The 23,896-nt window shown below is 42.5% G+C and overlaps 1 protein-coding gene across 12 annotated transcripts in view; it reads right to left on the bottom strand.

Annotated features, from left to right (window-relative positions):
• PUM1 (pumilio RNA binding family member 1) overlaps positions 1-18,515 on the bottom strand; it is a 122,259-nt gene extending 103,744 nt beyond the window's left edge. For all 12 annotated transcript variants that reach the window (XM_046663370.1, XM_046663373.1, XM_046663376.1 and 9 more), the window contains exons 1-2: positions 18,393-18,515; positions 14,082-14,455 (exon numbers count right to left, since the gene is read on the bottom strand). In XM_046663370.1, the coding sequence (XP_046519326.1) occupies positions 14,082-14,444 (363 nt within the window). In that variant the 5' untranslated portion in view covers positions 14,445-14,455; positions 18,393-18,515. The remainder of the gene's footprint in view (positions 1-14,081; positions 14,456-18,392) is intronic.
• Between the last annotated feature and the right edge of the window lie 5,381 nt (positions 18,516-23,896).

Raw genomic sequence — 23,896 nt, 5'->3', positions numbered from 1 at the left:
AGGAAATTAAAGCAGGAAAGGGGGACAGAGTCGCAATTTAAGTAATGTTCATGGAAGGCCTCACTGACAAGGAAGCATTTAAGGAAAGGACTTGAAGGTGGTGAGAGAGCAACTTTTATAGATATCTGAGAGAGGAGCAGTCAAGCAAATGAAGCAGCCACTAGAAAACCTTGGGTGATGGGGCATGCCTGTGATTCTAGAAATAATAAGAATGTTCTCATGTCATTCCAAATACCATTACAATACAATAATTAAAAGTCTAGACCTAGACAGAAAGCATATCAGTGACTGCTGCTGGGGAGAATTCAAAAGAGCCAAGGAAACTTTTGGAGAAGATGGGAATTATCATTATCTTAATCACAGTGATGGTTTCACGGGTGAAAAGTTTGATATGTCAAAAGTTATCAAACCGTACATTTAAAATGCGTGCATTTTATGTTGATTATGCCTCAATAAAGACCTTTTTTCTTTTCTTTTCTTTTCTTTTTTTGCTGAAGAAGATTCACCCTGAGCTAACATCTGTGCCAATCTTCCTCTGCTTTTCAGGATGTGGGCCAGCAGCACAGCATGGCCACTGACAGAGCGCTGTAGGTCACATCCAGAACTGAACTCAGGCCGCTGAAGCAGAGCATGCCAAACTTAAACGACTCAGCCACCCGGACCAGCTCAAGATTTTTCTTTTTTTTTTTTTTAAAGATTGGCACCTGAGCTAACAACTGTTGCCAATCTTTTTTTTTTTCTTTTCTGCTTTTTCTCCCCAAATCCCCCCAGTACACAGCTGTATATTTTAGTTGTGGGTCCCTTTACTTGTGGCATGTGCGACGCTGCCTCAGCGTGGCCTGATGAGCAGTGCCATGTCCACGCCCGGGATCCGAACCTGCGAAAACACGGGCCGCCGCAGCCAAGCATGCGAACTTAACCACTCGGCCACAGGGCCGGCCCCAAGATTATTTTTTTTAAAAAAGAAAAAATTCTAGCCCTAGAGTAAGAATAAGCACATCAATAAACGAGTCAAAATAGATCCAGTATATAGGGAGACAATTTATTATAAAGGAGATCTTTCAAATCAATTAATGGTGCTAGGATCACTTGTTACCCATTTGAGAAAAGTAAAATTACATCATTACTTCCTCCCTGTACAATACACAGAAATAAACTCCAGTGGAGACGGGGTGAGGAATGGCCTAAAAGCATAAAGTTAAAGAATTCAAAGGCAAAAGACCAACACTTTTGATTACATACAATTTAGAATTCTGAATTGCAACAGACACAATAAACAAAGTTAAAAGACATATAAAAGCAGTCTTATAAATCTAGGAAAATAACAAATACACTCACAGAAAAAAATGGACAAAGAACACTCATATAGTATTGATGGAACTTTAAATTGACGCAATCTATGTGGAGAACAGTGTGGAAACATGTAATGCATTATTTGTTTAATCTGTCAATTTCACTTTTATGAATATATCCTAAAGAAATGACTCCAGGATACAAAAATACAACTATAGTATTATTTACTATAGCATTGTTTAGAATGTCAAAAGCTGAAAACAGCCTAAAAGTCCACCAATCTAGGATAATACAGTCGAAATAAATTATTCTACTTCCATGCACTATGGCCCTTAAAAAGGATATAGACGTATTTATGAACCTGAAAGTACAGCCACAATGTATTAAGGGCGAAAAGACTACAGTGTGTACACAGACGCCTACTTGTGTAATATATATTTAGAGGGAGAGAATGATTCCATTTGGTTTAAAACTACAACACATTCACGAATCTGTGTTTATATATGTGTAGAAAAAGTCTGGAAGGAAATGAACCAAACTGTTAAAAGTAATTAACTCTGAAAAACAGATTATGAAATTTTTTAGAATAATCATGTACTATCAAAACAAATTCTTTTTCTTCTTGTTCTCCCCAAAGCGCCCCCCCACCCCAGTACATAGTTGTGTACTCTAGTTGTGGCACGTGGGACACCAACTCAGCATGGCCTGACAATGAGCGGTGCCACGTCCGCGCCCAGGATCCGAACCTGCGAAACCCTGGGCCGCCGAAGCGGAGCGCAGGAACTTAACCACTCAGCCACAGGGCCGGCCACCCAAATTCCATTTTAGACAGAAAGATTAGTGGTTGCCTAGGGCTAGGGGAATGGAGGAAGTGGAGAGTGACTAGTAACGGGTACTGGGTCTCTTTTGGGGTGATGAAAATGTTTTAAAATTTGATTGTGGTGATGATTGCACAACTCTATGACTACAGTAAACACCAATGAATAGTACATTTTAAAGGAGTGAAATGGGGCCGGCCTGGTGGCGCAGCAATTAAGTGCGCATGTTCAGCTTTGGCGGCCCGGGGTTTGCTAGTTCAGATCCCAGGTGTGGACATGGCACCACTTGGCAAGCCATGCTGTGGTAGGCGTCCCACAAATAAAGTAGAGGAAGATGGGCACAGATGTTAGCTCAGGGCCAGTCTTCCTCAGCAAAAAGAGGAGGATTAGCAGCAGTTAGCTCAGGGCTAATCTTCCTCAAAAAAATAAAAAGTAAAACTCAAAAAAAATAAAAATAAAAAAATAAAGGAGTGAAATGTATGGTATGTGAATTATCTCTCAATAAAGCTGTTTTAAAAACTCCACTTTAGAACAACATCCATAACCATAATAGAGAAAAAAATTTTCCATTTTAATATTCACACTGTATACTATGTCCCAATAGAAACCTTAAACCCGAATAGTATCTATCTTCATAAAGATACTATCTCCTTGAACTACACTAGCAGATAATACTCCTATCTGAGAACAGGAATGAACTTGACAATGTATTAGGTTGAAACAGTAGGGCACTGTTTCCCAACATGTGATGTGACTGGGAACAGAAACAAAGCTTTAACGTTTTACAAATTAAGGGAAGTAACCTTGCTCCTACAGCCCCTTCTGTATGTCTATCTCTGACACTGTTTCAAGAAATCCCCAAAAAAAAGACAAAACAAAAAAGCATAAAACCAGAGCTGAGAGAAATTACTTTAAAAGTTCTTTAATGCAACCCTTCAATAAATAAATAAAGGAGCCTTAATGGCTCCTTATCTCCAGTCCCAAAGCCTCTCAGTAAGAATTCAAGACCATAACACAGTGTTACACCTTACACCTTATTCATTCAAAATGACGTCTCAATGCTCTTCAAAATAAAACACTCCACTCCAGAAGTCTGTTCCACATGCCCTGATGACAGAAGGCATCCATTCATCATTTATGAGGCACATACTATTCACCAGGTGCTGAAGAGACAAGGCTGAAAGATTCTCCCCAAGAACCATCCAGCAGCTCTTAACTAAGACGCGCATGAGGGTCGCGAGGGAGCGCTTTTTAAAGAGCACACGAACGCACCTCACCACTGGAGATTCTGATTCAGGAGGTCTGAACTCTAGCCCAAGAATCTGTTTACTGAACAGCTTCCTAGCACTCGTGGTGAAGGACAGAGTAAATATTCAACCCCAACTCAGGGAGCTCAATACTTCAACAAGACGCGTACCACCTCTTTGTGTTCAGAGTTAACAAAAACTTCAGTATAGCTGAAGTGGAGTGCCAATAAAGACTGCAGAGGTAAACTGGTTCAAAACACAAAGGGCCTATGTGATGCTATATGGAAGAGCTTGGAAATTATCACAAAAGCAACTGAAAAGCAAAAAACAGGGGCTGGTCTAGTGGCATGGTGGTTAAGCTCACGCACTCCGCTTTGGCAGCCCGGGGTTCAGGGGGTTGGATCCTGCGTGCAGACCTAGCATCACTCATCAAGCCACTGTGGTGGCATCCCACATAAAATGCACAGAGATGTTAGCTCAGCAACAATCTTCCTCAAGCAAAAAAAAAAAAAAAAGGAGGAAGATTGGCAACAGATCTTAGCTCAGAGTCACTATTCCTCACCAAAAAAGAGAAAAAGAAAAGCAAAAAACAAAGTATAGGCAAGGGAGAGACATAAGCATTATTTGTGTCTTCAGAAATATCAATTTGGCAGCAGCACAGAAAATAGCCAGAGGGAAGAAGGGGGGAGGGGGCAGTGCAGAAAACCAGTCCAAAGACTACCGTAAATGTCCAGGCAAGAAATACAAGCCCATCGAATACGGCAATGTGGATATAACGCTGGAACTGTTGGAGGGGGGAGGCAAGAACCTGAGATTCCTGGACTGCCTGTAATGGAGATGCCGTCCACAGAAACAGAAGACAGGGAACGAAGGAAGCTAGCACGTTCAGTTCTGAACAGCATCATGCCATTCGCTGAGCACCTACTACACGTCCAGTCCTGGGCTTCTAGAATTAGATAAGCAAAGTAAACTCTTACTGGTGCCTCTACATTAGAAACACGTGAGCAGCAAGTAGGGCTGAAAAGGCGGTGTGACATGTAAAATGGGCCTGTGTGTGTCCTAGGGACAAGGTGACACTCCATGAGGTGCAGCAGATCTCAAAACAGACGGGTCTGGTGGAAAGAGCATGAGCTAAGTGCCTCCAACATAGATGATTCATGAGACCCCAAAACATGGCACCTCACTTTTCTGACCCTGCATTTCCTCACCCATAAAATGGAAACGATAAAAAACAAGATACGGGGGCCAGCTCCATGGCCTAGTGGTTAAGTTCAGCACGCTCCACTTCAGCAGCCTGGGTTTGGTTCCTGGGTGCAGACCTACACCAGTCATCGGCAGCCGTGCTGTGGCAGTGACACACATACAAAATAGAGGAAAAGTGGTACAGATGCTAGCTTAGGGCAAATCTTCCTCAAGCAAAAAGAGGAAAATTGGCAACAGATGTTAGCTCAGGGCAAATCTTCCCCAGCAAAAAAATAAAAAATAAAAAACACAACAACAACATACAGTTTCTGGGGGTTTAAATCCTATGTAAAAAGCCTAGAACAGTTCCAGCACACAGCTTATGAAGTAAGTATCATTATGACTTCTAGATCCAGAAAGGAAGTACTCAATATCTCACTAGATACGCTCACCTATCTCCGCCCAACACACAGACTTTTATTAAAACAGAGATAATTAACGTAAAGGAGATCACTGCATTGGGGGGAAAAAAACTTAAGTAATTTCCAAGATCTTTTCCAACGGCCAAATTCCACTGGAAATGTATCAGCCGATTCACTTTCATTGGAAGGCATACGGTTCGTCTTTTTTTTTTCTTTTTAAACCTACAAAAATTTTAGGGTCTGAAAGCTGGAAAATATAAAATGTGTAAAAAAACAAATTAGCATCTGTGCCACTTTCTTCACCTACACAAATAAAAGCAGTATTTTGCCATTTATCCTCCCAGTCCTTTTTCCATACATCACTCTTAATGAGAACATAGAGCTTAAAGCCCATTTTCTAGATAATAAATTAATGAAATTGTATCTAATATACAATTACTCTCATCCGACGTGTTTGTGTCACGCAGACACACTGCAGCGTCTCAGCGCTCGGCTCAGTGGAGACTCCCAGCAATCCTCACTCCGAAACAACCTTCTTTAGAACTCCTTCCTCCCTCCCTGAAACTGTGGACGTTTCTTCAGAGAAACAGCGATATACTAATCACACTCTTCTGCATTTTACTAGGCTTCTGATCCACAGAAGTAGTATCTCTCTAATTTGGCCAATTGGAGGGAAAAAAGAACAATCTGAATAAGTAAATTCTTAGCAAATTAAAGAACTTTTTTTTAATTAACAGCAGGTATGGTGCTTTTAAATACATACAATAACCAGAATTAGGTTAATGAACTGTTCCCTGGCTAAAATCCTTAGGGAACTTTCTTTAATAGCCAAAAACTATCTGTCATCAGCAGATCAATTGACTGAATACTCATGACCTCTAAAGAGTGTAGCTCCCTGAAAACACCTGTTCTCTATAAGGTAAGCATTCCTCTTCCCAGGGTTATAAACAAGTTAATTTACGCTGCTAACTTGAAAACATTTTCTTTATAGATAGAGAAGAAAGTTGCCAGTAGCCCCAGTAAAACTTGTTGCTTGGAAAAACTCCAAACCCACAGTGTACAGCTGTAGATAGACTTGCCCTCTCAACCTCTATTTCTAAAAGGCACTGTGCAGGGAAGAAATCCCCATAGTTTTTCTATCTGTACATGAGAGACTTATGCACCTTTCAAAATCTTTAGGTACCCAAAAGAAAGGAAAATATATGTCCAGACAAAACCTTGTAAATGAATTTCATAGCAGTATTGTTTGTAATACTCAAAAAATGGAAACAACCCAAAGGTCCATCAACTGATAAAGGGATAACCAAAGTGTGGTAGATATCTTATAGTGGCCTATTATTGAGCAACAAAAGGGAATGAAGCAGTGACACATGCTACACCACGGATGGGCCTTGAAAACATTACGCTAAGTCAAAGAAGTCAGTCAAAAAGGACCACATATTGTATGATTCCTTTTATACATGTTGAAAGTAGGCAAATCCACAGACACAGAGACTGATGGTTGCTGATGGCTGGGGGGGTGACTGCTACTGGGGACAGGTTTTTTGAGATGATGAAAATGTTCTACAATTGACTGTGGTGATGGCTGCACAACTCTGTGAATCTGCTAAAAACCAATGAACTGTACTTTAATGGATGAATTATGCATCAATAGAGCAATTACAAAAAAATCTTTAGGGCCCCAATTTCTACAAACCTCAAAGTTTTCCTGATGAGATTCATAAAAACACTAAGAAAGGTACTTTAGCCATAAAAGAGCACTTACTAACGGCGATAAACAGACAAATCCACGTCTGCAGGATCTTCAGAAACCATTAATATGGCACTTCAAAAACCAACAGTTCTCAAAAAATATTACATGAAAAAAACATGAACAACATTTCTTTGGCAAAGGTCCAGTAACTCTCCAACTGCAGGTCTTATCACCAATGCCATGTACGTCCTTCAGGCCCAAGCTCTTTAATCAAAATCCCAAATATTCAACTCATCCAACCCACTGCCAATCACTGACTGCACTTCTCAACAGTATTCACAGCAGGGAGCAAAACGCCAGAGCAGTGCACTGAGCTGAAGCCACACTCCCATTATGGCTCCGACGACACCCAGAAGATGAAGAAACAGAGCGTAAAGAGTACAGAAGAAGGGTCAGAGGTCCCTCAACAACAACAACAAACTCCTACCCTACCCTCAGCACTTACTGCTCTTGGCATCGTGTTCATCATCAACCCTCCATTCCTCTGTGAGTGTTAAGCCATTTCCCAACAGTGAATAGATGGATTCTAAGCAAGAGCCAGAACTCTTTTAAGTATTCTTTCCACAATACCCGGAAGCATGATTCTGTACTCAGGCTCAGCCTATAGAAAGTAATCAGCGAATATCATTGCCTGGGAGAAAATGGACACACACACAAAAGATGTGCGTCTCTTCTGCAAGAAGAGAGGGGTTTAATGAAAAACAGTATCATATGACTTCACAGTTATGAGGCACTTCAACCCCATCCACACTCAAGTCTGAAACCCAGCCCTTCCTGAGGAACCACGGTGCTTTCTCTTACTAACAATCTCGTGATTCGCCCTATTTCCCTCTTCTCTTTGGCTACAGGGACACCCAGAGCAAATTCTATAGCCCACCATACTCTGGTACGTATTTCTAAATCTTAAATCTACCCCCTTCGTTTTCCTGACATACCCTTACTTTCCCATTGTTACAGCTCATTACCACCAATCCTCTAATTTTTTTTCTAATGCCACACCAAAAACCTTCTGAAACAAAACAAAGATGTACCAGAAACCTCTGCAAGTTGTTCACTTAGGAACCACGCACAAATACCACAGCATTAGAAAAGGTATCTGACTGAATACTTTTTTTTCAAACTGGAAACTAATTCTTAAAATTGGAAAATAATCCTTAAAGTTATAATCAAAGAAGGCCTACCGAGGATCCTTTGACCAAGTACATAACGTTAAGTCTTTGAGAACCCCAAATATAATGAAAAAAGCTCTAAGAATACAGGTGTAAGCAAAAACAAAACATGAAGGCATGAATTACTCTGCTTTAATGCATGATGTTTACTAAACGCCACTGGCCTAAATGCTGAGGCACCTAATAAGCATCTATGCAGAAAGACAAGAGACTCCCGGTCTAAGAGTCATTCAGCAGGGACAATAAAAAAGGATCTTAGGGGGGCTGGCCCGGTGGCGAGATGGTTAAGTGTGCATGTTCCGCTAAAGGGGCCCAGAGTCCACCGGTTCAGATCCTGGGTGCAGACATGGCACCACTTGGCAAGCCATGCTGTGGTAGGCATCCCACATATAAAGTAGAGGAAGATAGGCGCGGATGTTAGCTCAGGGTCAGTCTTCCTCAGCAAAAAGAGGAGGATTGGCAGCAGATGTTAGCTCAGGGCTAATCTTCCTCAAAAAAAAAAAAAGGAGCTTAGGGAATGACAAGACTCCCAGTATGGGGAATACTTGCACTCCCTCCCAGTTGATCATAGTATTTATTAATTACAAGTGTAAGGATTAACTCTCAGCCATTGGACAGTAAGAAGGACGGACATGTCAGGGGTCGGTGTCAGGAGACCACGAGAAGACAGCAACACCAAGTGAAACAGAAAGGGGTACTATTTGTACCAAGAAAAGACTCATCCACTGAACCTTGCCCGGCTATCTAGAACTATCTCCCCAGCCGCCAACGGATGGTGGATACTGATGCGTCCTAGTGCCAAGAAACTACCAGCAAAAGTGAGAAAACTGTGTTGTCCTCTAAATTTCCTTTCTCCCAAAGCAGAGCCTCTACCTAACTCTGCCTCTTAAATCCAGTACAGAGGCCACAGTTCAACTGATCAACTTTAAAATGTTTTCCCTATTTCATCATCCACTTTATCTCACAGCAGTTTACAGAGAAAACAGATTTCACAATAAGATAATAAAACAATCACAGCAAGTCAGACCTCGGGCTTTGCAGGACAAAACCTTTAATACTACTCAGAAAAAAAAATCTTAAGTTATCAAAATTACTGTTAAAATAAATACAGAAAACTTTTTTTGTAGGCAAAATTTTACACAGTATTATTCACTTACATAGGAAGATGTGTTTTCTAGAGTTTTATAACATCTTGATCCACATCCAGTGTCCTGTTTACTATGGGTAAATTTTACAGGAAAAAAAAAAATTCATGGGACTGCTTTCACTCACTCTCCTCCAAAGACCTCAATTTGGCCAAACATTAGGGCTTTACAGTTTCTAACTATACGACATACAATAATTTTATGAATTAAAACAAGTGATACATGTTTATATTCTGTTTTTTTCTTGAGGAAGACTAGCCCTGAGCTAACATCTGCCAATCCTCCTCTTTTTGCTGAGGAAGACTGGCCCTGAGCTAACATCTGTGCCCATCTTCCTCTACTTTATTTGTGGGATGCCTACCACAGCATGGCGTGCTAAGCGGTGCCATGTCCGCACCCGGGATCAAACCAGTGGACCCCGGGCTGCGGAGAAGCGGAAGATGCGCACTTAACCGCTGCGCCACCGGGCCGGCCCCCCATGTTTATATTCTTAAGGTAAAAAAAGACAAATACAGAAAGACCATACAGAGTTTGTGGTACATTATAACTTTTTGAATAACCATACAAACAAATCTAAATACTCTTCCTCACCTCACAATATTATTTTACGGTTTCTAAATTTTAGTTTTACCTAATTTTAAATATCTCAGTTTGCAAGATTTTTAAAGTACTGCATATTACCTCAACACGTCTTCTCAAGCTGTTAATGTTTTAAACTTTTATTTCAAGAGCTGTATGCTAATTATTTGTCAAGTTTCATACTCAGAAAATAAAACTTAAACATTAAGAAAAGCAGTCATTTATATATTAGACACAGCTTAAAGAACTCACTATAAAGAAGGGAGAAGAGCCAGGCTGATGGCCCAGTGGTTCAAGTTTGGTGCTCTCACGGCTTCAGCGGCCCAGGTTCGTCTCTCCGTTGGGTCGCGGAACCACACCACCCTCTGTCAGTTGCCGTGCTGTGGCAGCGGCTCACATAGAAGGACTAGACCAACTTACAGCTAGGATATACGACTATGTGCTGGGGCTCTGGGGAGGGGAAAACGTAGACACTAAGAGAATTCCTACATCAGGCAGGAAAATCCTAACTTCAAAAGGGAAAAAAAAAAATTTTAAGTGTAAAAAATTAATTGCTCGGAAAAGGGAGTAACAATGAGAATGGATATAAAGTACCTGGCATGACAAACAGCTCCCTTCCCTCCAACACTGCTGGCTGACACCACAGCCTGTGATATTGTTTCCTTTACCAGCTCACTGGTGAGAACATTCTGCCAATTTAATCTTTTTAAATTTTGTTCCATTATGCCAAAAGGACTTAAAAAAAAAAAAAGGGTAAGGAAATAGGCCCACCAAACAGGAATACCAGCCCTGTGGATGGCAGAAAATACTGGCAGCAGGATTACCTTATATTGAGTCACTGTCTCTGCAGAGATAAGTTTCCCACAATTACTACTTAGAATACACATGCAATAAAAACAAAACTGAAAAAAAGCCGGACTTTAGCATTACTGCTCTCGAGGGGAAAACAAGGACTCCTGTAATTATAGGAGAAAAGTAAACATTTGTATTCATCTCCCTGTATCAGCAAGTTTATCATCTCTAAAATTCAAGCAAAATTATGGCAAATACTTATTTGACCTTGGCATGTGCTACTTTGCTGCAATAGTGGGCTTCGGTTTGGTTTAGTTTTAAGGCTACAAATATTCCTAGGGAGGCAGAAATATAGAGAGAGCAGTGAAAGCCCAAAGACCTGGCTTCAAAACCAGGGTCTACGCAGTAACTAAGCTTCAGTTTCTCAACTCTCAAGAGCATTACCTCCGCTGGGGGATTGTTCTGAGGACAAAATACAGGGAATACACAGCCCAGCGCCTGGAACACAGGGCTCAGGAAATGTTTCTGTCACTGTCAGTGATTCGCAACCTCTTCTGCATTCCCACCCGACACATGGGACACCCTCTTACTCCTCCAACCCGAAACAGAGGCTGCTGAGGGCAGTGATTCTCCGCCTAGAGAGCCGCCCCTGCACTCTTCAATTACACTACTCACCACTGCTGCTCGTCCTAGTGGCCCCCACCTGTGGCCAGTGTTTCCCAGCAGGACAGCTGAGCTCTAAGATCCACTGCTTTACCTGAGTGCAAAGCTGAAGAACTTGGGGTCTTCACAAATTCAATCAACACAAAAGTTTCAGACACCTCTTGGGAAAGGGGCATGAAAAACACAATAGTCTCTGCCCTAGAATGGTCCAGTCCAAGAGGGGAGATCAACACCAAAACCAGAAAACTACTATATGCTGTAAGGACTGCAGGACAGGTGACTGGTGGCTGGTCCATGGCTGCAACACAGCAACTACCTTGAGTTCCCTAACGTTGCTCGTTCTAGCATGTGTCCAGCCCAACAGAATAGTGTTGTGATGAGTGCCAATTCCAAGTTGGGTCATTCGTTTAGGCCCCCGGGTATGAAACAGGTTTTGCCACTTAACAACATTAAGTCTGGTTTGCTAACTAACCTAGATAAAACTGCTAACTAAGTCATATATGGGGCCAGCCTGGTGGCGTAGCGGTTAAGTTCACACTCCGTTTCGGCAGTGCAGGGTTCGGCGGTGCAGGGTTCACAGGTTCAGATCCCAGGCACAGACCTACACACGCTTATCAAGCCATGCTGTGGCAGGCGTCCCACATATAAAACACAGGAAGATGGACACAGATGTGAGCTCACGGCCAGTCTTCCACAACAAAAAGAGGAGGAGGATTGGTGGCAGATATTAGCTCAGGGCTAATCTTCCTCAAAAAAAATTAAAAAAACAAATCATATATGATTCCTTATGATAGGGCTCAGCATAAGACAGAGTTCAGAGTAAGCTTTCAATAAACACTTGTTGACTTGCACAGCACAGCCAGATTTTAGATCTTAGAGCCCTGCCGAGGCCTGATCCAGAGTTTGATTTGCCCACTCAGCCAAGCACCTTGATTCTCCCGTCAGCTTTCACCCATCAGCCTATCACTAGGAAAGCCAACATGAGATTTCATAAATCTATAAGATAGATTATTTATTTTTTTGTTTTTGTTTTTTGAGAAAGATTGGCCCTGAGCTAACATCTGTGCTAATCTTGCTCTATTTTATGTGGGATGCTAGCGCAGCCTCGCTTGATGAGCAGCACTAGGTCCACGCCGGAGACCCAAACCTGCAAACCCCAGGCCGTGACAGTGGAGTGCGAGAACTTAACCATATGCCACCTGGCCAGCTCCTAGGATATAGATTTTAAAAATCAACGTTTATGATTTTTAAACAATATTTAGCCAAAAAAGGCAAAAATTACAGGCCTTCCACTTTTGCCCCCTACACAGCTACCACCCAAACCAAATCCCTTCTACCTTGCTCTTCCTCTGCACGCACAGCTGCCTACATCTCAGACTCCACACGTGTGCCACCAAACTTAACTACCTGTCCCCAAACCAGAGCCCCCTCTGTTTTCATCTCTATTACTTCATTTCCCCAGGGACCCACAATTTCTAACTCAACCACTAAATTCTGCACATTTCTCAGTCCCATACCTTCTTTTCCACTGCTCACACCAGGGCTGTTAGAGTAGTTACCCAATTAGTCCCAGGCCTTACCCACTCCAATCTCTTAGTGCCAACTCAATCTCCCCAAAACACCACTGAACAAAAGCCACTCCATACACAGACACTCAAAAACCCTGCTTCCGACTGAATTAAATCTTAGGCTGGCATTCAACACCCCTGTCTTTGCATCAATGTCCTTTTTCCCCAACTTAATTTTAAGGCCAAAGGATTAAGGACTCATGCATTCAATAAATTCCTTCTGAAGCTCTATTATACGCCAAATTCTAGGCACTGGGATAGCGAGATGAATAAAATTTGATCCCCACCTCCAAGACTCCCAGCAAATAGGAAATGAAAATACAGCGTCTTAAGTAATAGGTACATCATAAAGCTAAAAAGTGCCCTAAGCGCACAAGCAGCAGCCCCTTCTATCTCATCCGTCTTAGTGCCCCTGCCTACACATAGTAGGTGCTCATGAAGCAGCACAGATACTGATGACTGTTCCCATAAACCAAAGACCTAAGACCAATGTGCTCCATAAATCCCTGCGGAACAAGAGGATGCATTCCACCTCTTCGTTTCTACTGTGGTAAAGAACTATGGGACATGGGCAGCCTTCTTTGGAAGGGTCAGGGGAAGCACAACCGAGAATTCAGACTTGCAGGCGTGCTTGTGGCCGACTCCTTTCTGAAGCAGAACAGACGCACCAAAGGCCTAGTGAAAGATCAGTTCTTTTGGCAAGTCAGTACTCAGATGGGGACAATATCAAGTGAACCTTTGCAAATTCAACCTATACCCAATTTAAAAGAACAGCCTGAGTAAAATGTTCTCATCTTTTCATCACTATCAGGTAGTTAGGAAACACCAACCAGGCTAAACTCTCTTCTCCGTAAAATACGCTGTGATTCCAGCTGTGGTTTTGGATTACTAAAAATAAGCATGTTAAAATCAACCAAATGAAACAAGTGCTTACAACAAAAGGATGGTTAAAACCTAGAAGCTACACTCACTCCTCTCTGACACAAAACATTAGATGTATCAGTTCCATTTCAAATAAATTTCTCTTGAGCAGCTGATTTGTTATCAACTTCCGCTACTTTCAAGTATAACATCTTAAAAACAAAAGTCACCCACGACCAACAGGAAAGGCTCTAGAATATGTATTCGGCCTATAAACAGCCCAAACAGTTCTTAAAAGAATATATGTCATAGGAAAAAAAGTACTGTTAAAAAAAGTATACCCAAAAATATAATGTGCACATTAACGTAATGTGTCTTTTTTTCAGTGAACCGGTCATTTACTATTTAGCACCAGAATAAGTGATCCAGTAACAATATTACAACAATCATCCTTTAAAACAAGTGACTGTTTAGTTGAGACCAAATGAAATTAGCAATTTAGGCTTTTAAAGACATTCACCGAAAGCAGATATCCAAAGTGGACAGATTATCAAAGAGTTTCAAAGCTGGAAGAGGGAACTTTCTTTACCTGATGTTCTGCATGAATGTTATCCCCAGTAGGCCATCGATGTTTGCTATTATTATAGCCGCCTCCACCACTTCCTCCTCCCCCAAGCTGCTCACCATGCTGCCTCTGAAAGAAGTAGTCCACCATAGCGTCGTCCTGGGAACGGCCTGCAACTCCTATAGATCCTGGGACAGGGCTGGAGTGTGTCCCAGCTGCAAGAGCCTGATTTGCAGCTGGTTGTGGCTGCGCTTGCGACCCTGTTCCAGATGTCAAAACAACAGGCATGTTGGGATTAGCTGGTTCTTGAGGGTGATGTTTCAGGTGGGGGCTGAAAGAGTCCTGCCAAAGCACTGCTTTTCTCTTCAAGACACATGCAACGCTCATTCCACCAACACCTAAGGACAAACAGGTTATAAACATTTAAAATTTGCATTTTTAAAAACACAACTCGATATACACCAAGATAAAAATATGAGCCCCAGGTCTTTCGCAATACATCATTTACAACCAGTTTCTACCAAGCAGCCAAATGTTTTATTATATACGCAATTTTCTAAACTGAAACCTCATTTTTACGTTCCTGAGTTTGCGTGCATATGGAAATAAACGTAGGTGGTGGCAGGCACTCTGACAAGGGATTGGGATCAGGAAGCACTCAAGACAGCAGCCACAGGGAAACTTTAGATACTTTTTAAATGAACAAGAGCTTCATAAAATATCGCTTTACAGCTGGAGCAGACATACGCCAATAAACCAAACAAAAATCCAAACCCCATATATAATTAGCAATGACTCAGATTGTCTAAAACTTGAAAGGACCCTTTAAAATGTCCAACATATTCATAGTCTGCTCCTTGAAGAAACAATAAGGCCTCCTGATGGGAAAAAATTCAAAATTTTTTACCAGTAATTCACAATTACTGTACGTGTAATCACATCTTTACTCCATGAGTACTTTGACTCCTAGAAACAGGATGAAACCAAACCAAACTCAAACACTTTCCTAGTATAAAGTGTCACTGCAGAAAAAAACAGACGCCTCAACACAGCAACAACTGTGTGGCAAATATATTGTAGACATTATCTCATCACCCTATTTTACAGATGAAAACACCAAGGTACAGAAAAGCCACAGGATGTGCCCAATGCCATTCAGCTGGTGACTTGCCGGGAAGGGATTCAAACCTAAACCTGTTGTGCACCCTAGTTCCTTCTATCAACCCCTGCTACTCCCCAGGAAATCAACACAGGAACGATGTCTATCACTTGCATCTGCTACTCTTCTCTGGAAAGATCAACAAAGAACCTCCAAATGTTACTATGAAACCTTACTACTTCCCTTTCCTAAAATCAAAAACTGTATTTGTACATAAGAGAGAACACTTCTCAGCCTGTGGATACTTTAAAAAAATTGTTACAAAGTAATTAATCAGTTACCAACCAGAAGACGCCTGTCCATAGACCCTAAAGTCTAACTGCAAGGCTATCAACATGAGAGTCAACTGCTACAGACGCTTTCTCTCTCCTTAACCCCAGTGACATTTCAAAAACAGACTCACAAGATTTATGAATAATCTATTAAATTATTTCTATTTATAGAATAATTAAACCTCCTGATAAAGAAACATCTGCTTCTCACAACTAATTTATGTTTTGAAGCCAGAACTAAGACACAACAGAATCTGTAATTTGCTCAAAGCCTAATTGGCAAACGCCTAGTCTCAATGAACAATTCCAAGCCATCAGCACCTCACTACAGGTACTGGGGTAGTCTAGCTTTCCGGACTTCAGTTTCTGCTGGCATGAATAGAATCCTGTTCACACTTAAGTATCAAAACCAGAAAGTCATAGCCGTCTTTACCATAGGTCTTTGCAAAGTGCTAACCAGCTAAAGCCTTTCTGTTTGATTTTCAAAAGAACTCACTGCCCTCTTATTACCAATAGCAGCCAGCCTCATTTTTCTTCTATGAGGGAGTTGGATCTGAATCTGTTCTGGAGCAAGCAAGACAATCCCAAAACGCAAGTTTACCACTAAACTAGCAACCTCTCTGAGCCTGTTTCCTCACCTAGAAAATGGAAGAAATCCTTCCTCTATGCCTCACAAGGTTTTTTTTTTTAATCAAAATGAAATAATAGATATAAAAATGTTGGGTACATTTAATGTCACCCTGCTGAGATTCCAGGAATTCAGTTACCACCAGTTAAGGCAATGGAGCTCCAGTCCCTAAAAGGATTCCAAAAATAGCAAATGCAATCTTTTCTAAAATAAAAGATTTGCCGTAATACTTATCTAAGAATTTCCATGTGAAAAAGGTGTTTCCCAATGAAACACACTGAATACAACTTCGAACAAGGAATGGGGCGGGGCGGGGGGGGTTAGAGGGGAGACCCTATAAAAATGTTCAAACAAAACAATTGGCTTTTGTAAAGCTATCTACATGCCCTGAGACTTCCTGCTTTACCTAATGAGGCAAGGCAGTTTCTCAAACAAGAGAAAACCTGGCAGAACAGTTTGAAAGTGAGCAAATACCTAAGCAATTTACATGTGCCTCGCGTAGTTTTGTAATATCTTGGCAACTACAGGACAAAAATTAAGAAATCAGTCACTTAAATATCAGGAAACATTTAAATTACCGAAGACTTTTAGAGAACTCTCAAAGCCCACTAAAAAGTTACGTGTAGCATTTTAAATATGAATTTGTTTTTCAAACGGTATATTATAAAAATAACTATTTTAGGCAACTGGAAATAAGCACTGATTCTAGTTACTCTCCCACAGTTATCAAACTGTACATCAAAGTGTTAATTTTAATATCACTAATAAAGATTTTATTTCAAACAAAGGAACACAGTTTAATCTAGCTCCACGGCTCCCCTTTCTTTCCACTAAAATGTTTAAAAGGTCTTTATTTTCACCACCCTGAAAAAAACATTCTGTGGTCATAAATTTATTTTAAAGCAGTTCATCTCAAACCCAAACTAAACTTCAAACCCAACTTCAAAAAAAGCTGTGGCCTTGGATAGAATGAATTCAACTGTGGCTAAGGCAAAACTAACTCAAAGTTCAGAATCCAGTATTTCCCAAAGATCCAGATAAACAATCAACAGGCCCCAAGCGTGTCTTATAAAGTTAAACTTAGCAACGGGTCACAATGTTTCTTTTGCTTACTAACACGGCCCGGGGAGCCACATCTCTCGGAGGAGGCTAGTCTCGGGGAGTTTTTACGTGTTTTCATACAACAAACCAAAAAGCTAAAGCTGCAAGCCTATTGTTTCAGAAGCAAATCACTTCAAAACAGAAACCCCAGAAAGCCTCGCAAACTCTCCTCCTTCATCTCAAAGTAGGAAGTGAACGCATTGAACTCTACAAGGAAGAACACTGTTTTCTTAATTGGACAACAAGGAGTAACAATCTTTCAAGTGATGGGGAGGAGAAAACCTTCCCTGATTGTGAGTGTGTGAGTGTGCGTGCGTGTGCGTGGGGCTGGGGGGGCCTTAACTGGTGGAAAAAAGTTACAGGAGCGTCCTCCTCCCTCGACGTGGGAGTGGTACTGACAAGTATAACAAATGATCTATGTTTACCAAGAACGCTGTAAGGACGAAAACTACCTCGTGTCGTGTATGTCTCCCTCCTACCGAGGGGTGAACCCCTCTTCGAGTTCAGACACACACGCACCGACACATGGAGGCTCGAAGAGGAAGCAGCCACCATAAAAAAACACCAGCTCTCACGGAAACAAAAGGCCACAAGCACCCAGGAGCCTGAAAAGCGATCTGAAACTTCCTGATCGCCCCTTCTCCACGTTTCAGGCTCGCCCAGCTCCCCCGCCGGAGGTCCCCAGCCCAGGGCCACGGCTGCTCCTGGGGCGATTTATTGTTCCTCCCGCTCCGGCGCTGCCACGGAAGCTCAAGAAGTCGAAGAAAGCCCGGGCGGCAGAGCTCTCCACTCCATGGCCACACACAGGGATCGGAGCTTCGCAAACCCATCCAAAAAGCAACCCGAATGGCAGCATCAATCTTCGGGGGCTCCAGCGGGCCGAGCAGAAATGGAGAGGCACGGCTGTGCCCCGGGCCCAGGCCTACAGCCCCGGCCTTCTCCTCGCTTCCACCCCGCTCCCCACCCCCTCCCTCCTTTGATAACAATAGGGGCCTTGCTGCTGACTCCAAAACATGTACGAGGAACAGCGAGTGAGAAGCCTCCGCCAGGGCCCCGGCGGCTTTTCCAAAGCCCTTCTCGCCCCCCCAACCGCTCTCAAACACCAATACAAAGGGACAATCTGCTCGCCGGGGGTCCGGAGCAGCCTTTGGGGCCGGCGGGGTGCGGATACTCACGGGCGGAGCGGTAGGATGAAGATGGATTTCAGCCCCCCGATCTTCTCTCTCCGGCGCTCTCGCTCCCCCTTACCTTTCACTCTGACAACATGGCGGCCCACTGGGGACTGGGCTGGCGCGGTGCATCATGGGATAGGCGCTGGCCCCGGCTCCGGCGGTGGCAGCGGCATGTGCGGAGAAGGCAGGCGGCTCTGGAACAGGTTGCCCGGTTGCCATGCCAACCCGGGGCCTGTGTGAACTTGGGAAACTCGCAGGCAACACAACCGCTGCGCGCGCGAGGGCCCGCCCGCTAGGCGAGCGCGCGCCGCCGCGGGCAGAAGGCGGGGGCCCGCGGGGCCGGGCGCGCGGGGTCCGGGCGGCGACGCGCCAGCGAGTCGACCGGGGACCTTAGATGGGCGCCTCCCGGCCGCGCGCCCTCCCGGTTTCAGCCCCAGATTGCAACAGCCTGTAGTGTTCACGCACGCCTGCTCGCGGGGCCCTGGCGTAACAGGTGCTGCCTTCAAACCTCTTGGCTGCAGCTTTCTGGCTCCGTGGCCTTATTTCGTCTTCCTGCCTCCATTGCCCCGTTTGTAAAATGAAGAGGAAAATGAGAACGGCTACTCAACAGAATCACCGTGAGGATTAAGCGGAAGAATACATGTAAAGTACTTGGTCCAGGGCCTGGGACGGGGAAGCAGGACCACTGCTTGATTTGCGGGGTCTAGCAAAAAATGAAAGTGTGGGGCCCCTTGTCCAAAATTATTAGGAATTTCAAGACAGCGATAGCAGAACATTAAACGAAAAACGTAAGGCCGAACCTATTTGTAAGCACGCCATCACGGTTAGCTGTTGTCCTTCTGCCCAGTTTCGAAGATGAATAGAAATTTGGCCATTTGATGATGAAAGTGACTTTTCGAATCAGTAGTGTTTGGTAAGACACAGTTGTTCTGTCTTAAAGTAAACCCAAGATGGATTGAAAAGGTAGGCAAATCGCGATACTTATAAAAGACCAGAAGAGGATAAAAGAGGGGAAAAGCTTTATAATTGGAGGAGGGAAAGTGTTTATAATGAATCTAAATCACTTTTAAAAATTGAAAAAATTTAAACATCTGTACAGTAAAAGAGGCCATCGACAAAATAGAACAAATGAGAAAATAGCTAAAATATATTGCAATATGCATGGTAGACAAAGGGTTAATCTTCATGATAAATATGGAATTTCTCTAATCAGTTGAAAACAAGCAAACCAAAAGAGACAGATGTAAAATCACTAATGGTCAATAAACACGTAAAAGATGAGTTTTAGGAGGCTCAGGAGGAGAGGAGCAGGGAATGCAGAGGGACTGCTAATGGGTATGGGTTTCTTTTCCGGGGTGTTGAAAAGTTTTAAAATTAGATTGTAATGATGGTTGCACAACTCTGAGAATGTACTAAAAACCGCCGAACTGTGCACTTTAAATGGGCGAAGTTTATGGTATATGAAATATATCTCAATAAAGCTGTAAAAATGAGAAAAAATAGTAAAAGAAATGCAACTTGGAAATGTAATATTTTCATCTATTAAATATACTGGCAAAGATTTAAATGATTGTTAACACCTTGTTTTGGCAAGATTTGTGAGAAAATCAGCACTCACATGGTTTCAATGGTCTGAGTATGTAGTACTTTTATTTTTTTTAAAGAATGATATCCTTGTTTAAGCTCCTGAGCTCTGCTCAAGTCTCAGCTCCTTCATCCATAAAGTAAGGATATCAGTACTCTTCTCACAGGGTGGTTACAATGGTTAAATGAACTAATGTATATAAAGTGCCTGACACAGAATTAGCACTCAATAAATGTAGCTGTTTTGTTGCTGTTGTGGTCTTGTATTCATTTCTGAATCACCAGAAACCAACATAATGTAGGGCATACAGTAATTACTCGTTAAATGTTTGTTAAATGAACAAATTCAACAGCCGTTTAGAGTATCAACTCAAATTCAATAACCCTAAAAGGAATACATTGTATTCAGAGATCCAGCTCTTAAGCCAAGTCAGAAATTACTTACCATCCCTGAGCCTCCATTTTCTCCCATGGAACCGAGGGTAGCATTAAATGAAATAAAGCAGATGAAGCACTTAGCCCCAGGGAGCCAGGATGCTGGCAAGTGCTGAGTAGCCATAATACGAAAATATGCAAGAAGAGGAAATACAGCAAACATGAGAAAGTCACAAAATTTCCAGAAACTCACCGGGCTCTGTGCTCCCTGATTTCATTCTGAGATCCATGACTAACTCCTTTGTTTTAAGCTTTAGCTTTTGTTACTCAGGTGTAGAGATTGTAATTCTAATATCAGTTTAGCCAAAGCCATGTGGTACCATGCCCCATTCAGGCCTCTCACCGGTCAAATGCTGCGATCTCCACAGAATACTTGTCACCCATCCCTGCTTTCCCTTAGGAATTGCTCTCAAAGGACCAGAGGCCCCTGCTCAGCCCCAAAATAACCCCATCAGAGTGTGGCCTCCAACAAACTCATGAGACTGTCCTGTTATCATACGTTTATCTGTGTGCCATGCGCTGTGCTAAGACTTTAGATTAATTGTTTCATCTAAAACTCCTCAAATTCCTGTGAGATGGATGACATTATTATTCCCATTTAAAAATGAGCCAGCTGAGGTTTGGTGAGGTTAAGGAATCTGATTAGCATTTATCCAACTACATTGTCTAAGGCTATTTGCTAAGAGTTGGCTGGTCAGGAGGATGTCAAAATCATCCCTCAAACTAGGGAATCTTCACGATTCCTCTGGTTAAACGCACACATAACAGATAATATAGTCAGTCTTCGGGAGGTTTCAAAAACCAAACATCTGATCAAGCTGACCTGGGGTGAGGATTAGGGTGGATAGGAGAAGGATGTTTTAATCTCATCAGGAGAAACCTAATCCATTCCATTGTCACCTAATCAGAGAAAGACAGAAATCTCAGAACAGAAACTTTTAGTGAAGGCTGCACAAGAAAGCTTTGGTGCAAGAATTTCAAGCGTTCCCTCTTCCTTCGTTTGGCTGTGGTTCTCAAAGTAGGGTCTGAGGCCTCCTGGTGAGTCAGCCAACCTGGCCATGCTGGCAGCTGAGAACCAATCCCAGAATGGACAGGTGCTGTTCAATTCCACAGACTTTCATTCTTTTTTCTAGTCAACCGTTATTGGCTACTAAAGGCTACCATAATATGGTATTTGTAAACTGAAGGCAAAGCATATTCAAGCAAAGTTGGACTTCTCCTGCTTTTCCGGAAGAAAATTTGTTATCAGGGTCAGTTTAAGTTGCTTTTTCAACTATCTTACACTTGTGTTTTTTATATTTGTGGAATCTCCTTTGGGTGGCACTTCTGTTCATTGTTTCGGTGCTTGGGTAATTGTTACACGGTTAGCATTTCCGCTGTCATTTTGTCTCTTAGCAAATCTTGGTTATAAGAGTGCTTTTCCCCTAGGAAGGTAGGAGGGTTGGGCTTCCAGTACTGGCGACTAGGAAATTCTGACCAACTCTCCCACTGAGGAAAACTAGCAGAACTGGAAAAATCTAAAAATGTCTTCTTGAAATCATTGGAAAGTTAACAAGTTAGTGAAGAATTACTGAGCCAGGGTCTGGGAAAGGAGAGGAGTTAAGGAATGTAAGCCCCACATGTAGGACTACTTTTCTGGTGGGGCACTTCCTGAGAGGGAGCTAAGAGGCTGAGCGGTGATTTCAGCAGCCTTGGGTAATTAGGGGAAGGGAGATGGGAGTCGAGAACCTGCTAGGAGAGAGAGCACCTCACCCCAGTAAACAACTCTCACTTTGGATTCGGATCCCAAAGGACTGCACCCAAAAGCAAAGGTGACTAGACAAGCTTTTAGAGATGGAAACTCAGCTTCAGACCAGCTCAAACCCTGAAATTGTATTAAGGCGACCCCAGGTGCCAGTGCCTCCAGGTACCCGGCAGGAAGCAAAGTGAATGCTCTCTTTGGTAAAGATATCACCAGTCTAGGTCTCAAATTGTTTCTATGAATGATTATGCAAATACCATATTCAGTCCACAGACAGAAATAGTCACACATAGTAGAAGACAAGATAATATGAACAAAACCCAGCAGCAACAAAAGACAATTGAAAGGGACCCAAAAGAACCTCAGATGCCATAGTCATCAAATTATTTATTATGTTCAAGAAGATAAACAGAAGATTGATAATTTTGGCAAAAAAGGGAAAGTATACAAAACTACAAACTGAAAATTCTATAGCTGAAAAATATAATAATAAAAATTAATAACCCAATGGATTAGGTTTAACAACAGATTAAAAGCTGCAGACGGTGGGGGCGGACTGGTGGCCTGGTGGTTAAGCTTGCACACTCGGCTTAGGCAGCCCCGAGTTCACAGGTTCAGATCCTGGGCACGGACTTACATGCTGCTCATCAAGCCATGCTGTGGCAGCATCCTGCATACAAAATAGAGGAAGATTGGCACAGGTGTTAGCTCAGGGACAGTCTTCCTCAAGCAAAAATAGGAAGATTGGCAAGAGATGGTAGTTCAGGGCCAATCTTCCTCGCCGAAAATAAATAAATAAATAAATAGACAAAAGCTGCAGAAGAGAGAATTAGTAAACTTAGAGGTCAGAAGAAAATATCCAGAATGAAACACAAAGAGGCAAAATGATAGAAAAGTGAAAAAGGAGAAGAGTTATAGAAGAGAGAATGAGATAGTTTAATGTACAGGTAATTGGAAAACAGGAGGGAAAGAGGAGGGCAGAAGAAATATTTGACATGACAGGGCTAATTTACCAAAAGGAATGGGGGAAAAAAAAGGCACAGATTCAGGAAACACTTTGAATTGTAAACAGGAAACCTCAGGAAAATTAAGGCTGGTATGTAGGTGAGGGTTGAGGGGGTGCTGACTGCCCTTTCAGCTATCCTCAAGTGACATGGGGTCAAATCAGGGCAGTACGAAAGCCTCAAAGAAACAAAACTGAAGCCAATTCAGTCCCTGTAAGAAACGGAGGAAGCAAAGTACAGTGTTGTCAAAAGAAAGGAAGAAAGAGAGAAAGAGAAAAGCTAACACCAAAGGAAGACAGAAGGTTTGTTAATAAAATCCCTAAACTAAAATTCTAGACAGTATGACCATAAATGATCTCACAGAGGAATCCGATGGCACGTGAGAAAGATGCAAAACTACTGGCTTGTTGGGGAAGATATAGGATATGGACAGAATTTAGAAAATGATGAGAATTAAGTCTGGGGCTGCCCAGTGGTGTAGTGGTTAAGTTTGTGCACTCTGCTTTGGTGGCCTGGGGTTCAGATCCCAGGCACAGACCTAGCACCATTCGTCAAGCTGCACTGTGGCAGCATCCCACATGAAATAAAGGAAGATTGGTACAGATGTTAACTCAGCAACAATCTTCCTCAAGCAAAAAGTGGAAGATTGGCAACAGATGTTAGCTCAGGGCCAATCTTCCTCACACACACACACACAAAAATCAGAGGGGGGCTGGCCCAGTGGCACAGCAGTTAAGTTTGTA

The sequence above is a fragment of the Equus quagga genome, chromosome 5, assembly GCF_021613505.1.
Source record: "Equus quagga isolate Etosha38 chromosome 5, UCLA_HA_Equagga_1.0, whole genome shotgun sequence".
Taxonomy (NCBI): Eukaryota; Metazoa; Chordata; class Mammalia; order Perissodactyla; family Equidae; genus Equus; species Equus quagga.
Note: the sequence above shows the minus strand (reverse complement) of the source record. Positions and strands in the feature narration are given on the sequence as shown.